The 16,353-nt window shown below is 37.6% G+C and overlaps 1 protein-coding gene and 1 pseudogene across 1 annotated transcript in view; both read left to right on the forward strand.

The window, feature by feature from the left end:
* LOC116517859 (serine-rich adhesin for platelets-like) overlaps positions 1–4,817 on the forward strand; it is a 73,428-nt gene extending 68,611 nt beyond the window's left edge. The window contains exons 22-24 of the mRNA XM_032231035.1: positions 1,632–1,719; positions 2,450–2,624; positions 3,863–4,817. Of these exons, the coding sequence (XP_032086926.1) occupies positions 1,632–1,719; positions 2,450–2,624; positions 3,863–4,012 (413 nt within the window). The 3' untranslated portion in view covers positions 4,013–4,817. The remainder of the gene's footprint in view (positions 1–1,631; positions 1,720–2,449; positions 2,625–3,862) is intronic.
* LOC116523749 lies at positions 3,357–3,537 on the forward strand (annotated as a pseudogene).
* Positions 4,818–16,353: the final 11,536 nt, after the last annotated feature.

A 16,353-nucleotide genomic window follows, 5' to 3' on the forward strand; every position in this document is an offset into this window, starting at 1 on the left:
ACACTTTAATATACAGATAGTCTTGAACTTATGACCACAGTCATAAGTCCAAAATTTTTGTTGCTAAGTGAGATATTTGTTAAATGAGTTTTCCCCATTTTACAACCTCTCTTGCCAAAGTTGTTAAGTGAATCACTGCAGTTGCTAAGTTTAAAGCACAATTGTTAAGTGAATATGGCTTCCTCATTGACTTTGATTGTCGGAAAGTCCCCAAAAGTGATCATAATACCCTGAGTCACTGCAACCATCACAAATATAAGTCAGTTGCCAGGCATCTGCCAATTTTGATCACATGACCATGGGGAAGCTGCAGCAGTCATAAGTGTGAAAAATGGTCATAAGTCTCTTTTTTCTTTTTTGCTATTGTAACAGTCACTAAATGAACTGTTGTAAATCAAGGACTACTTGTATACTATATTGTGTTTAATATAATATATTTATAATATAGAATCTATCTTCCTTTCTGCATTTATTTATTTGCTCATTCAGTTTGGATCTACCTGACTCCAACTGACTCAGGGATCTGGATTTTTTCATTTTGTGAAAGGCTTATGCAAAAGGTTTATTTGACACAAAATTCACACTCACTTCTAATTGGAGGACTGGTGCCATCCTTTCAGTGTGGTGGAGAAAATAAGCTTAAGTACAAATGCAGAATTCCTTCAAGTTGAAGCAAAATGCTTTGTTGAGGGATATGTTAGTGAGACCATTATTTCCAAATTTCTCAACTGAAGTGGAGCCTGGCAGTTATTGAATTCACAGTTTTAAAAAAATAAATTCAGCAGAACTCTAGAAAGATGGTAGAACATAATATGGGATTCTAATCCAATGTCGTTTCAAAATCCTTTCTTTAGTGCTCCCTAAATTAAATGATAGCTTCAAGGATATCTTAAATTGGAGGAATAAGATAGATTGACGATTATGGTCCCTCCTGCCTCATATTCTAAAATATAACCCAAACATTTATTTGCGATCAGAGATTGATGTCTGCCTTTGCAGGACTTTTGAAATAATTTGACTCCCAAATCTTATTGCCTTACAGCCTTTGGAACTAGCTAAAGTTTTGGACTGTCCTGAAGAGAAGTTTGCAAAGACAACAATATAATAATCTAATATTTTAATTAGTTTTTTTTTTAATTAACATCTCCTAAAGCTTCAGCGATGTGAACATTACCTCATAAGCTGATTTTTGTTCAGTTCCCTCCAAGATCTGGATTGGTTGAATCTTTCCTTCTGATATTGGATGGAGATAAACTGACTGTAACATAGGTCAGATGTCTGTGGAGATTCTCAGTCATCCAGGTTGTCCCAAGTCCCAGGTTGCTTTTTCAAGAGGCAATTGGACTTTCTGGTTTTTCTTTGAAGATGTTTTGCTTCTCATCCAAGAGGCTTCTTTAAGCTTCGTCGCAAACTGAAGAAGCTTCTTGGATGAAAAGCGAAATAACTTCAAAGAAAAACCAGAAAGTCCAGTTGACTCTTGAAAAAGCACCTTTGGGACAACATAAGTCAGAGTTTCCAGCTAAGATACTTTTTGCAGAGAATAGGAAGCTGACAGCCACTTGTTGCTAATCATTCTAGGGGGGGGGGGGGGGGGAGGAACAGTGCTTAAAATGGCCTGTTTTTTGTTTTAGCATACCAGCTTATCACCATCGTGATTGCAGGAGCTGGAGGGGGACTTCTGCTCATTATGGGAATAGCTCTCATAGTCACATGCTGCCAGTAAGTACCATAAATGTCTCATACTTTGATGTTTTTAAACTATTTAAATAATAATGAGAAATAAAAGTAGTTTTAAATTTTTGAAAAGGTTCCTATGGATTATATTTTTATTGATCAATTTGCTTTGCCTATTTAAACAATAGTTAACTTTTCAAACATCAGAAAGGTCCAAGCTGACAGAAAACAGTTTCAACTATATCATGAAGCTTGTGCTGGCTATAATAAGCAGATGTTCCAATACTGACTAGAGGAAATGATTTTTTTGAGAATAATTATTACATGTTGTTAAAGAAGAGAGCTGGATATTCTTGTTTTCCTGCCTTCTGTCCAAACAATGTATTATATCCTAGCCACAATTCCATGATTGGTAGATTAGGCTAAGAGAAAATAACTTTTTATCATCCTCTAGCAAAAGACTTAGACTTATATACCACTTCACAGTGCTTTACAGCCCTCCCTAAGCAGTTTACAGAGTCAGCATATTTTCCCCAACAATCTGGGTCCTCATTTTACCGACCTCAGAAGGGTGGAAGGCTGAGTCAACCTTGAGCCGGTCAGGATCGAACTGCTGGCAGTTGGCAGAATTAGCCTGCAGTACTGCATTCTAACCACTGTACCACCACAGCTGTACTCAATGTATATTTAAATGGGCACTTTCGAATCCACGTTTTCCACTTCACACTATTTAGCCTGCAGTATAATATACAAAATACATGTATTTTTTTTTCAGAAAGAATAAAAATGATATAAGCAAACTCATCTTCAAAAGCGGTGACTTCCAAATGTCACCGTATGCAGAATATCCCAAAAACCCTCGTGTTCAGGACTGGAGCAGAGAAACCATTGAAATGCAAGAGAACGGGAGTACTAAAAACCTATTACAGATGACGGATGTTTACTATATGGTATTTATTCCTACATTGAATGAATGTCTGAAAGATAGGCACTTTGCAATCATTCAGAGATGCGTAAGAATAAAAAAGCAGGATTCTCTTATCAATTGTTTAACCCAAAATGAAAATACAGTAAACAGTCACTGAGAAATGAACAAAATAAAGGTTATGAGATTGTTCATATGATAGTATTTCATACCGACTTGAACGGGCGACTATGGCAGCTTCTTCAATATACAGGTTGTCCTCGACTTAACATTCATTTAGCGTCCATTTACAACAGGACTGAAAAAAGTGACTTATAAGTGGTATACCCCCTTAAGACTGTTGCAGCATCCCCATGGTCATGTGATCAACATTTGGGTGCTTGGCAACGGGGGTATATTTATGACAGTTGCACTCTCCCAGGGGTCACGTGATCACCATTTATAAACTTCCCAGCCAACTTCTGACAAGGAAAATCAATGGGGGAAGCCCGGTTTGCTTAATGACTGCATGACTCACTTAACAAATGGAACAATTCACTTAACAACTATGCCAAAAAAAAATATCATACAATGCGGCAAAACTCACCTGCCTTGCTTAGCAATGGAAATTTTGGTCTCAATGAAGGTCGTAAATCGAGGACTACCTGTATTGCAGGTTGTAGGAAGCCACTGCTTCTGTCTAAAATCTATTAGAATTCATTTCTTCCTATGAAAATACTAGAAGAAAATACTTCTTTTAAAATATTTTGTTTAAAGTATCGCTTCTCGGCCTTTTGGCTAAGATCGAGTGTAGTATCTTTTAAACGAGTTGCCAGGTTGTTGATAATTGGTCAGGAATGTATTTCCTTTGCATTATTGAATTCCCAAAGGTGTTCCCCTAAGTTAGATAATAATGAAAAGAATACTGTTGCATTGATTTCATATGGATTTATCCTGTTTCTTTAACCACTTTTCCCTCTTTTGTTTTGGAAACTATGATATTTTCCTCTTACTGTATATATTAATATTTAAATCCCATGGGATTGGAATGCAATCTTCAATATTATTGAATGGCTTCCAATAGAAGAACGGTGAAGAGGCATAATCCCCTCTGTTTCTAGCAGTATACGAAGCTGAAAGATAAGGAAAGGCTTGGGGAGAAAAGTGCCTTCCAGAGACACTCCCATTTGTGCAATATTTAGCTCTGTCCGTGTAAAAAAACAACAAACTGGCAAGTGTTGAATGATTCTTTCCTTCTTTTCTGTGTAAATCTCTCTCCTTTAGCCAACTAATCTAAGGAATCCTGAACTAGAAAGAAATGGGATCTATCCGCCTTACACAGGTCTTCCAGGATCTCGACACTCCTGTATATACCCTGGACAATATAACCCAACCTTCATTAGTGATGACACCAGAAGAAGAGATTATTTTTAATGCAGGTGAAAAAAGGCAGTTGGGTGGCAAATGAACCTTTGGGTGCAGCGTGTTCCCGAGTATGCAGTCGTCAGACAACAACTCAGTCACAACTCTGTACAGAAGGGGACTTTGAACCTGTGGAAAATCTCGGAAGGAGCTGCACACAAGGAGCCACCTCCAGCTGAGCAAAAAGAAGACAGGTGCGAAAAGCAAGTCCCATCATACGTCTGGTTGTCAGAAAGACACGGAAGAAGCTCATTCTGCATATGTTCCTCACCACTAACCATGTCACATAATGTGAACCTAATAATAGATCATGAAAGCAAAACTAACAAGCACTGTGGCTGACACGCTAAATCTGATGCCATTAGGGTGTGTTGTGTTTACAGATAGCTTCTAGTGTGCTAGGTTTGTGTTGCCCACCTTTTTTTTTAATGCAAAGCTGGCTTGAATGAATGTTATGGAGCAAATCCTTGCCCCTTGGTGTCTACTAGGAGGTACTCACAGCATGTTGCTTACCGAGTGGTGGAGATGGGTACGGGAATATGGCCTAGAGATATGGGATCCTCATGCAGAATCCAAGGTGGGGTTTTATCCCTCTCCAAAAAGGCAAAAAAAAAGTGATGCCCCCCCATGTCCCATTATTTAGTTATGGCCTAAGTTTGTAGCAGTGCTGCTTAACTCATTGGCCTTATTCATTCTTCCCTATGCACTCCAGGCCAGATGCAAAAAAGTTACGTTTAGTTATGTTCTGTGGATTTTCTTCCTCTTCTCTATCTAATGAGGGTGTAGGTCTGTCTATGGAGATTCTCAATCATCTGGGTCCCAAAGGTGCTTTTTTTCCCAAAAGGCAACTAGACCTTCCTTAGTTTTTTTTTTCTTTGAAAACCTTTCACTTCTCATGCAAGAAGCTTCTTCAGTTCTAACTGAAGCAGTTCTAAGTTCAGTTAGAACTGAAGAAGCTTCTTGGATGAGAAGCGAAACCCAAAGAGATGGTTAGTACTGCCATGAGCTAGCAACACTGCCTGTACTATCTACTTGATAGCTCCACAAACAACATGGCAGGTCAAAGTGTCTCAACCTCTTCAAAGAAAAAAAAAGCCAAGAAAGTGCAGTTGCTTTTGGGGGAAAAAGGCATCTTTGGGATGAGGTTGTAGGTCATCTGCATGTAATGCAATCTTCTCTAATAGATTACATTGTCCAGATCCTGGCCAAAGTTTTCCAGGTATGTGAAGTTGCTCCTACATCATTTGACAATAGTAAATGCACAAAATGTACAAAGAGAAATAACGCAAGACAGCTTAATCTCATATTGTATATTACTTAATTGCTCATAGACTTCTTTATAACATTTCCTGATTTTTTTTAAAAAAAAACCACCTTTGGGGAAGTTTGATCTTTGTTCTAAACAAGTGGTATTCTGAAAAGTGATCTTTGTCAAGGTGTGGCAAGTTGATAGGTATGGTTGAGTGGAACTTGAGCTTAATCATAAAAGTTCATGAATGGCAAAGGACCAGATGTGCAGATTGTTGATTTGTATTAGAAGAGTACAGGATGTGAGCAAATTTAACAGAAGATCATGTGATCAACTTTGGCCCTTCAGAGTCACAATGGAGTAGACTGTGCTTACCTTGTGCGGTAGTTCCTTATCTGTAACACTGCACAAAATGGTACAGAAAGATATGCCATGATCAGAAGAAAACAGGCACAATAGAGGCTGCCCCATCCAGTTTGCCTCCAGGATTGGCTATTCAAAATCGAATAAACTTTGAAGTGCCTGGAACTATGATTAGGCCTAATTCTGTAATCAGAGGAATAGACAGTTTAGCACTGTTGATATTTCGGGGCATACTACTATGGCACCCATGAAATAGCAAGTGCCTAGTAATAAAATACTCATTTAGATGAAAGACAAGGCAATGAGGTACATCCATTCACCAATTCTTTTATTAAGAATGCCTCTGGCGTATGATGCATTTTCCAAAATGTAAGTTGTTTTGTAAGGTGCTACTTTGCTTTAGAGCAGACTAGCTTCACATTCATTGTTTCAAATTAAAATCCAGAAGAAAAATAAAAATAGGGAAGAAAAACCTTGTGGGCATCAAAAAGCACAATGTTATCCTTGGCCATAATGTTGGATGTCCAGAAATTATAATAATTGTCCAAGGTATTTATGGGGAAATTGATTGTTTCAAGAGGCTAAGATAAAACTAAAGCAGCCACATCTGGACTTCTAAGCATATATTGGTCCTCTTCTATTTATAGACTAGGCAGGAATGGGAAAAGTGGAAGGAAAGAGAAGAGGGCAACCTATAGCAAGGTAGATGGAGTCAGTAATGGGTGCACCACTGGAAGACTTGAAGGACCAAGTTAGGGACAAATCGTCTTGCAGAAACTCTACATGGTCACTAAGGATTGGCACTTGACTTGATAGCATATATGCAATCAAAGTAGATGAAGTAGTTTCCCCACAACCTATGCAGAGACTATAACAGGAGGTTATTTTCTTAAAACACCTGGAACACACCAGGTTGGGAAAAACTGTACTAAGCAGTCTCTTCCATTTTGTTTCAATCTGTAACTTCTCCATTTATGAAATGATGTAGGAACAACATGTTAACAATTGTTAACAATATTTAACTGTGTGCTATTCAGATTGCTGTCTTCTATATTGGGATTTTCTGAGGGATGAACTTAACACTGTGGAAAGTCCTCCATTATGTGAAGATTCCCCCCCCCCCCAAAGCTGATTGGACTAGAAGACCTACATGGTCCCTTCCAACTCTGTTATTCTGATCCTGCTTGATAGGGAATATAAAAGAAGTGTAAATGTGAATTCCTGGATCCAACACAAAATAACTTGGGGCCAAAAGGATGGGATCAGGAGAGCCTTCCAGCATGCAGCCAAATTGTATTTGTGCTGCATCAGGATTGCACATATACACTCAAAGAGAGGGTCAGTACTACCATGAGCTAGCAACACTGCCCGTACTAACCATCTACTTCATAGCTCCACAAACAACATAGTGGGTCAAAGTGTTTCAAGCAGGACTTTGTTTTTAAACAGCAAAAAAACAAAGGGGGTCTATGGTCTACGCTCACTTTACAAGAAATGTATCATTCCCTTAATTTAAACAACCAAATGGTTTCTTACGCCATCAATTTATACCACAGGTTTAAACAAAATATATAATTCCTTAATTTAATGTCAATTCAGAGGTGGGTTTCTGCCGGTTCAGCCCGGATCAGGTGAACTGGTGGTGGTGGTGGCGGGAGGCTCCACCCATCTGGCTGGATACTTCTGCGCATGTGCAGAAGCTTCTGCGCAGGTGCAAAAGCAGCAAGTGCACACGCATGCACAAGCAAAACAGTAGTAAAATAAATTAAAACCCACCACTGTGTCAATTACATCGCTCAAGCTATTGAATGAATCCTGCCATTAGATATCATGGAGAATGAGGTTTTGTACTAGATGGACAGATTTCATATGGTGAATTCTTTTGGCCAACCCATCATTCTCAGTATTTCCTTGGGGACAACCATAACAATTTCTTAACTTGTCATAAATAGGCATACATTTCCACTGCAGATGCATCCTTCAAAGATGATATCCGTGAAAGCTCTGTGGAATTTAATTTTGTTGCCAAGCAACAAAAAAACCATTCCCTGCATAAAGGGGCGCCAAAGTAGTTATTAATTTATTTAGCTGAAATAATTGGATTTTTCCAGGTGATTGTCTTGAATCATCGTTTAATATCAGTGTGCTGAAACTGATATTTAAAAAAACCTTAATTGGGTTTTATTTATTTACTTTTTACAAAGGGCAAGCTTGACTATTTTGAGAAAATATTTAAGGTTATGAATATATGTACTTATGTGAAATAAGTTCTATCACACCATTTTTTTTCCCTTGGAGGCCTGGCCTTCCAATAATAACATAATTATCTATAAATATGGACACATTAATTCAGGGGTGATCAACTATGCTGACCCTCTTCATTTCAGTTGCATTAAAAACTGCCCAGTCCTGCTTTTCTTTGTGAAATATATAAATTAGATATTTTTGCAAGAAAATAATAAGCACTGATTTCTATGAAATTAGTTTGCTTCACAGAAAGTTCTCCAGAGAAGCATGTAATATCTTATATCACTTGTTAACATTTTAATTTGAGAGTATGTGAAAAGTTTGAACCTAGTGTTAATTTTACATGAAATCTTCTCTCTCTTTTTGTTTTGTTATAAAATTTACATTTGTCACTTATTAGGCTATTCTCAAAGCTGCATATGATACCTTCAAAGATAAATCATGCCTTGTGTTTTTCTCCATGATGACCCTGGATTACTTACCATCAATGGCTTGTAATTATTGTATTGTACATTGTTCAGCTTTGCATATTTTTGAACACATCTTCTGATTTGTTTTGGTTATTTTAATTTTCCTACACAGTGTTATTTAAAATCGTACCTTATTTGCAACCTTCACTAATTATACAGTAATGTAGTTTCTAAAATATAATTTCTAAAAATTGGATTATTTTTATACCAGCCTGCAACATATCTGAACTCTGGCGTTCTAGTCAGTATGTTTTTAAAAGGCTACAATAAAAGTATTAATAATATTCTCAACATGCGTTTTTATTGGAACAATTGGTATTAATCAAAGCTACCCTTCCATATAGGAGAATTAAGTAGACATAGGCAAATAACTATGGCTATGGATTTTGAGATCACATGTATAAAAGTAACAACTGTCCCAGAATTCTAGAATCCTGGGACAGTTGAGGAATCTCAGCAGATACATTGAAATGGGCGCATTTATTGAATTTGTACACAATGGCCTTCATTTGAATTTGAAAACACCATAAAGGCAGCATGAGGCAGACTTTCCTAGGAGTTGTTCAATAGCTGGAATATCTATGGAGATTCTCAGTTGTCCCAAAGGTGTTTTTTCAAGAGGCAACTGGACTTTCTGGTTATTTTTTGAAGATATTTCACTTCTCATCCAAAAAACTTCTTCAGCTCTGGTCTTCAAAAAAAAATCAGAAAGTCCAGTTTCTCTTGAAAAAGCATCTTTGGGACAATAACTGGAATACCATTACCATAAAGATTTTCTCCTAAGCGGCAACATTACCGATGGGAGTAAAGCAAAATATTGGAGGTTCTTCTCAAGAATATATAGAATGTATATATGGAAGTATGGTAGCTTATGATGTAACCTTGTGCCAAGTTGTTTAATATTTAAAAGAAGGAATGGACTGGCAAGCCAATTATGCAAGCCAGTTTACGAAGGATAAACATGTAGGTGAGGCCAGGACTTTGTCTCTCCCTTTCTGTACATATAATTAAGTCTATTTTAGGGTTCATGCTATATTTTATGCTTTCCCAATACAAAGGGGAGGGAAGAAAAAACTGCACCAACACTCTGCCAATATTTAATAGCATGGTCCAAGCAAGACAGGACTAGGGCTTTAGGTCATTCATTTCTGATTTAAAGTTAAAATTAGCACAAAATTGTGTCCGTAATATATCAAATGTAATTTCAGTTATTTAAATCTAGGTTTAATAAACACACAATGAATGAATAACATTTCTTTTTATGTACATGCATGGGCTTTGGGAGTGTGCATTTACATCTATATAGTATATGTTTACTATATACGGTATATGATAAAGGCTTCTTCAAACTGAGCTTGACCTTGGACATCCCAGTCTAGCTAACATCCTTGCTATTTCTTAGATATCTCTCATCTAAGTGCTAACCAAGCTGACCCTGCTTAACCTTTCTGACCATCCAAGATCAACCAGGTGCTGTTACCTTCAGTGACAAGCTTAGTCAGAGTCAGTAATGTTTTAGAACAGTGGTTCCCAAACTTGGCAACTTTAAGACTTGTGGACTTCAACTCCCAGAGTTCTCCAGCCAGAAGAGCTAGCTGGAGAATTCTGGGAGTTGAAGTCCACAAGTCTTAAAGTTGCCAAGTTTGGGAACCACTGTTTTAGAACAATTTTTAAAGACAGTCTCTTCTACTCTGCATTGCAATAGCTAAGTAGGAGATTACCATAGGATGGGTAGATGCAGTCAAGCTACATCTGTCCAGGTAAGGTGTAGTTGATATGGATCTAGGACAACTCGCTGCGGCCAACTCAACATGGACTACTCAACATGGCCAACGCTGTGGGACAACTCACCATGGGACAATTAAACATATTAATCTTTTCATTCAGTTACTTCTATTTTTGGTGACCACATTTTGGTTGAAATTATTATAACTCTTGCATTTCTGGACTGGCTTTATTTTATTAATATTGGCTACAGTTTTATTGAAATTAATTAAACTTTTGTATTTGTTGAACTGTCCTATAGTGAGTTCTCTCACAGTCATTTGACTGTGGCAAGTTGTCCCACTGAGTTGGCCATGGTGAGATGGCTGAAATGAATTGGCCATGGCAAGGTATCCCTTTCTAAGGTGATATAATAGCCACATCAATCGTAAAAAATAAACAGAGGTTTTGAGGGACAAAGCCTCCTTTCTCATCCTGTGAGTCAACTGTAGTCTCTACATCAGTTTGAGGAAAGTGAAAATACAGGTAGTCCTCAATTTTCAACAGTTCATTTAGCAATCAAAGTTACAATGGCACTGAAAAAACATGACAAATTTTCACAGTTATGACCTTTGCAGCATCCCAAGATGCTGCAATCAAAATTCAAAATTGATGATCAAAATTCAGAGGCTTGGTACTTGATTCATACTTATGACCATTGCACATGTCCCAAGATCATGTGATCCCTTTTACAACCTGACAAGCAAAGTGAATGGAAAAGGCAGATTCACTTAACAACCATGTTACTAACTTATCAACTGCAGTGATTCTTTTTAACAACTGTGGCAAGAAAGGTTGCAAAATGGGGCAAAACTCACTTAACAGATGTCTCACATAGCAACAGAAATATTGACTCAACTATGATCATAGGTCGAGGACTACCTGTAATGCCATCTCAGGATTGAACATAAATACTTACTGTGCAATTCTTTAATTTATCCCTGGTCTAGAACAAGCTGGAAATCATTTAGCAAAATAGACCTATCATAGATCAACATTGATTTCATCTTGTCTAGAGACTTTGGAGTAAGGTTTGGTTTGCTTGATTCCATAAGTTCATTTTTGCACCAAAGTACTGAATTTTAGGAGTTGTCCAGAGAATCCTGTTCAGCTTGGTGCATCTGGAGAAGACTTCATTCCATACAGGCTATTAAGGCCAAAGCCTGATTCCACACTGTATATAATCTGTTCATAACCAGTAAACGTCTAACTTTTTTTTAATGGTTGCATGTGATTATGTTCTAAATATAAGTTCATCACTTTGAATCCATGGAAACTGGTAATGGACAAATGTGTAGAGGTCAAGCAAACGTAATTCTACGTTTGTACAGCAGAAGCAAAAATAGGCTTTGAGATCCTAAGTTAACTTGGTCTATATTTTCCTTTAGGCAAGAATAACTTTATGTTATTTATTCATTAAATTTGTATGCTGCCTATCCCACCAAGAGGAGGCTCTAGGTAGCTTACAACCAAGTAAAGACAAGATAAAACCTTAAAATATTAAAATAGTATTAACATTAAAATTGACTGAAAATCATCGAAGTTGGGAAGGAAGGGAGCAAAATGCACATGGGGTGGAGCTCTCAGTCCATTAACTATCACCAGACCCTTCAAAGGCTTTGGATCCAAAACTTCTCGTACCCTGCCCTTGCCCCACAAAGCAAACCTCTCAGGGGTGTGTGTGTGTGTGTGTGTGTGTGTGTGTGTGTTTGTGGCATCTGAAAAAAAGAAGAAGTTGTGAATGCTGTGAAGGAAGGAAAGAAGAAAAAGAATCTGTTATGAATTTCTCCTTAAGGTTGAAACATTTCCTCTCAATCCTAAAGGGAAAATCCAAACAACTCTATATTAAGAAAGTGGATAACAAGCTTACTATGGTCATTTGACCTGTACTAATAACATACCCATTGTATTAAAAATATTCCATAGATATTTACTTCAAAAGACAATCCAACACTCAATTAAAATTACTTATCTCCAGTGGGGGACAATACAAGCAATAGCAAATTAATTCTTTTTCTGTCTCTCCCTCCCTCCCTCCCTCCCTCTGTCCGTCCGTCCCCCCCTCCATCCCCCCCTCTCATCAATCTACCTACCTATCTATCTCTATCTATCTATGAATCTATCATTATCTATCTCATCTATCAGCTATTTACGGTATCTATGAATGTATCTATCATCTATCTATCTATCTATCTATCTATCTATCTATCTATATATATATATATATATATATATATATCATCTATCTCTATCATATATCTAAATCTTACTAATCAAAGCGACTCTGGTCAGCTCTATAATCTAAAATATTTAAGAGTATAAGCTCAGGTCTATTACATTTATGACAGTAATGTCAATGAACTCGAACACCTGTTTACAATAATCCATAAAGTCCAAGGTCCTAACTAAAGTAGACTTCAATTCATCATCCATTAGTGGCTTAAAATAGTACAGCTCGTAATAAAAGTTGCAACAGATTGTGAAATATCGTTCCGGAAATAGATAAATTGAATGTTAAGACAAGGAATTAATTTTTATATACGTGTGTTTTGTGTGTGTGTGTGTGTGTGTGTGTGTGTGTGTGTACGTATGTACGTACATACATACATACATACATACATACATACATACATACATGTTAGTATAGTTTGTTTTTATACCATGCATACCCAGTGTAACCATTCTGAGTTTGAACCAGATGAATCATACTTGGAGTAAACCACTGAAATCAGTGAGGGCTCAATTAGTTATAATGAACATAATAATCAAAAGGAAACTGTATTTTAGGTATACCTTAGATATGGATATCTAAATACTTCTTAAGGTATACCTACATATGGAACTGAGTTCCCTCTTAATTATTAAATATGTTTCAGATTTACACAGCATTTCTTTGAAATCTGATTATTTCTATGCATTTTCAATCATCTTCTGGCTTTTTTCAACATATGGCCTCAGCTTGAGTCCACCCAACTGAACATCTGGAGTGTGCATCTACTATTTCATCTGTTTTAAAGAACTTCATATACAGATGTGCTGCTTTTTATTTTACTGAAATTCATGATAGACGGTGTGCAAATTAATGAGCAACAAACTCCAAGGAATTTGTTTGACAATAAGGCAGACAGGTTGAAAAACCTGTTTCTTTTAAAGACCAGCTCTGTTACGTAACTGAGCATCATTTTCCCACAAATCCAACTTTTATGTAGAGAATTAATGATCGAATCTTCAGATCTCACTTTCTCTGAATGTATGTGTCAGATATTTCTACTTATTATTAACCATCTAGAATCTTGGTAAAAACAGTGCTTCGTAATTCAAACAATGAGTTTAGCTGAAGGAGGTTGAAGGATTAATTGGTTTATGCTCTTTTTTCACCTTTGTTTCCCACAAATCATCCAAGATCATTTCACTTCTGATAATGATTTATACTGGGATCATGGACTCAGCTGAACAAATGTTTATCACAAGTAATTGTGTAGGATCTAATCTGGGTCAGTTACCAGGACCAGAGGTTTCATCTTCCAATCTTTGGACTTGTGCTGGAGCCCAGCCTCAGGAAATTCTCCCTATCAGAATGAGAAGTTAGAGTACTAGAGAGATGTTCCCTGAAGATGGCCTCCAGAATGAGTCCAACTTTTATTGTTCCAACTTTCCCCCAAACACCCAGGTTTATGGCAAGTTTTGGAGCAAAGTACTCAGAGACGCTTCAAGGGAAGAAGTCCAGTGGGGCAAGGGAACAAGGCAATGAGTCAATGAAGCAAAGGAACAAGGCAATTATAAGGCAAGAAGTCCAGCGAATTCCAGATGTCGGCAGTGGCACATAAAATTCCATGGATTCAGCTCTTGTTCCCAATAAACGCCTCTCCCCACAGCATCTCCTTAAGTCTCAGTCCCCTGAGTGCAAGAGGGGTGGGGCGCTCTCCTCCCGAGTTGTTGGGTCAGCCTGCTCTGTTCCCGCCTTCTCTCCACTCTCCATGCTTGGGGATCTGGAGGGGAAGCCCTTGCTCATGCTTGAGCGCCGTCGCTCGTCATCTCCACTGCCTGTCCTCTCTTCCCCCCTTTCTTGATCCTCCTGCCTCTATTATTACCTGCTGGCAAGCCGTCCCAAGCCCAATGGGCCCAGGGCTGCCTTGTCCTGCTTCCCCCAGCGTTCCTCCGAAACCAATGAGGCTGCCCCCTCAACCTTCCTGGCCTCACCTCTTGCTCATCCTCCTCTATAGATTAATCTCCGATGGGACCATGACAGCTTGAAAGACTAAAACTCTGATCTCAGTGACCGACCCAGAATCTTATCTTACTTGGTTAAAGGCCAAGAAACAATGGGAAAATTGGTGAGATCAAAGCATAAACAGAATAAAATCGCCTTCCAAAAAATTCATAAGTTCATCCCTCAGTTAAAAAGGCATAGAGATGCACAAACACTCCATAATTATATTAATATGAATAATATGTATTTTAAAATAACAGTTCATGATATCCATCAAATGAAATTGCCACATAAAAGTAAATAAGATCATATAACAAGGGAATTAAAAACACCCCACTAGACTTCAATCTAATTGTCCTGGGGAGGAAGTCCCAGGGATAGGGGAAGTTTCAGAGTTCTCTTTTTTGGAACTGAAGAAAAAGCTTTTGAGTTCTGAACAGGTCAATCTAACAGAATTTTCCCTCTCCGTACCTATAAATACTTCTCTGTTTTTCCCTTTTTATCATCAGAAATTGAATATGGAGAGCTAAAAAAGAGTGAACTGAGAATAAGTGTCTGTGGATGGTGGGGGGAAATCATGGAAATCATGGTTTATTCATAGTTTATGCCTGCAATACAGGAAAAATATTAGACAATTATCAGTGCGGATCCAAATTCTTATCCATTTTTTTAAAAAATGCAGCCAAGAGGATAGGCACAATCTATTTTATGTCAAAAAGTTTTCTAATGTCATAAGATTTTTTTATTTGAATTTCCAAAATCTAATAGTATCTCTAACATTGGATATCCTATAAATCAGAAAATAAGTATTGACCTTTAAAATAACACTTTAAATCTATTTCAGTAATTAATGGAGTACACCCACTGGTGCATTCAGTCACCACTATTTTTCCTTTCTTCAAATTGAGGTAGGAATAAAGAAAATTAATCCAGTCCTCTTTTCACATACTTTTTTCTATAAATAATGGGAAGAGAAAGAAAGAGAAACAAGTAGCTTAAGTAATACAGTAGAACCCCTGGTCACAACCATAATTCGTTCCATAACTTTGGTCGCAAACCGATTTGGTCGTGACCCAAACCTAATTTTGGAAATTTGGTGCTTACAAAAAAAATGGTGTGGAAGGAGAAATCAGCCGTGGAGAAAAATTGTGAATTTTTTTGATCAGAACCCGATTTGATCATGGTCAGAAGCATTCATGATTGGAGGTTCTACTGTATTCGCAAAATCTAAACCATTCTAAGAGAGCAATCCAAGGAGGACAGCAAGAAGAAGCAGTAAAAGTAGAGAAAGACTTGAGTCCAGAGACTGTTCATATTGGGTAAAAGGAAGAAAATAGGGTGGTATTTAATACAGCAGTGAAACAATAAAACATTGGAGGGCTTTGGAACACTCTACTCTGTTACTGAAATGCCAACCTTCACTATTTCCAGACAGATTTTATTATGAAGGTCCAAGTTGTTGAGTGAACTTTTCAGCAGCATCTGGAAGAAGACTTCTAGTAGAGAACATCTTTTTTCAAGGATCGATCCACCTGAAGAAAGGAAAACTTGCAAAAAAAAGAGAGAAAACTATGCCTCTTGGCAACAATAAAAATAAGCTGTGTCATCTTTTAGATGGCATTCAGAGTCCTTTCAGAATTCTCCAATGAACAAGAAAGCAATCTCACAAAACATGTAAAAAGTACTCATTCTCTACATTGTATTTGAAAAAATTAATCAGAAGTAACTCCTGTGGTGTTTTCCTTAATTCATGGAAACTTAATGACTGCTTAACTGAATGTTTGATGGTTGTAGTTGCTTAGAGTAGAGAAAAAGACTCTGGTTAGATATGTTTTGATTGCTAAAATCCAGACTTATACAGCTAGAACAGGGGTGTCAAACTCATGGAATCACATTGTCATCATGTGACATAGTGTGACTCCCCCCCCCTTTGCTAAACCGAGGTGTGTGTGGCCAGTGCGTGACACATCTGGCCTGCGGGCCATGAGTTTGACACCCCTGATCTAGAAGGATGTGAAGTTTTGTGACTTTTGGGCTTCTGGAACCACCT

This window comes from Thamnophis elegans, chromosome 1 (assembly GCF_009769535.1).
Source record: "Thamnophis elegans isolate rThaEle1 chromosome 1, rThaEle1.pri, whole genome shotgun sequence".
Classification (NCBI taxonomy): Eukaryota; Metazoa; Chordata; class Lepidosauria; order Squamata; family Colubridae; genus Thamnophis; species Thamnophis elegans.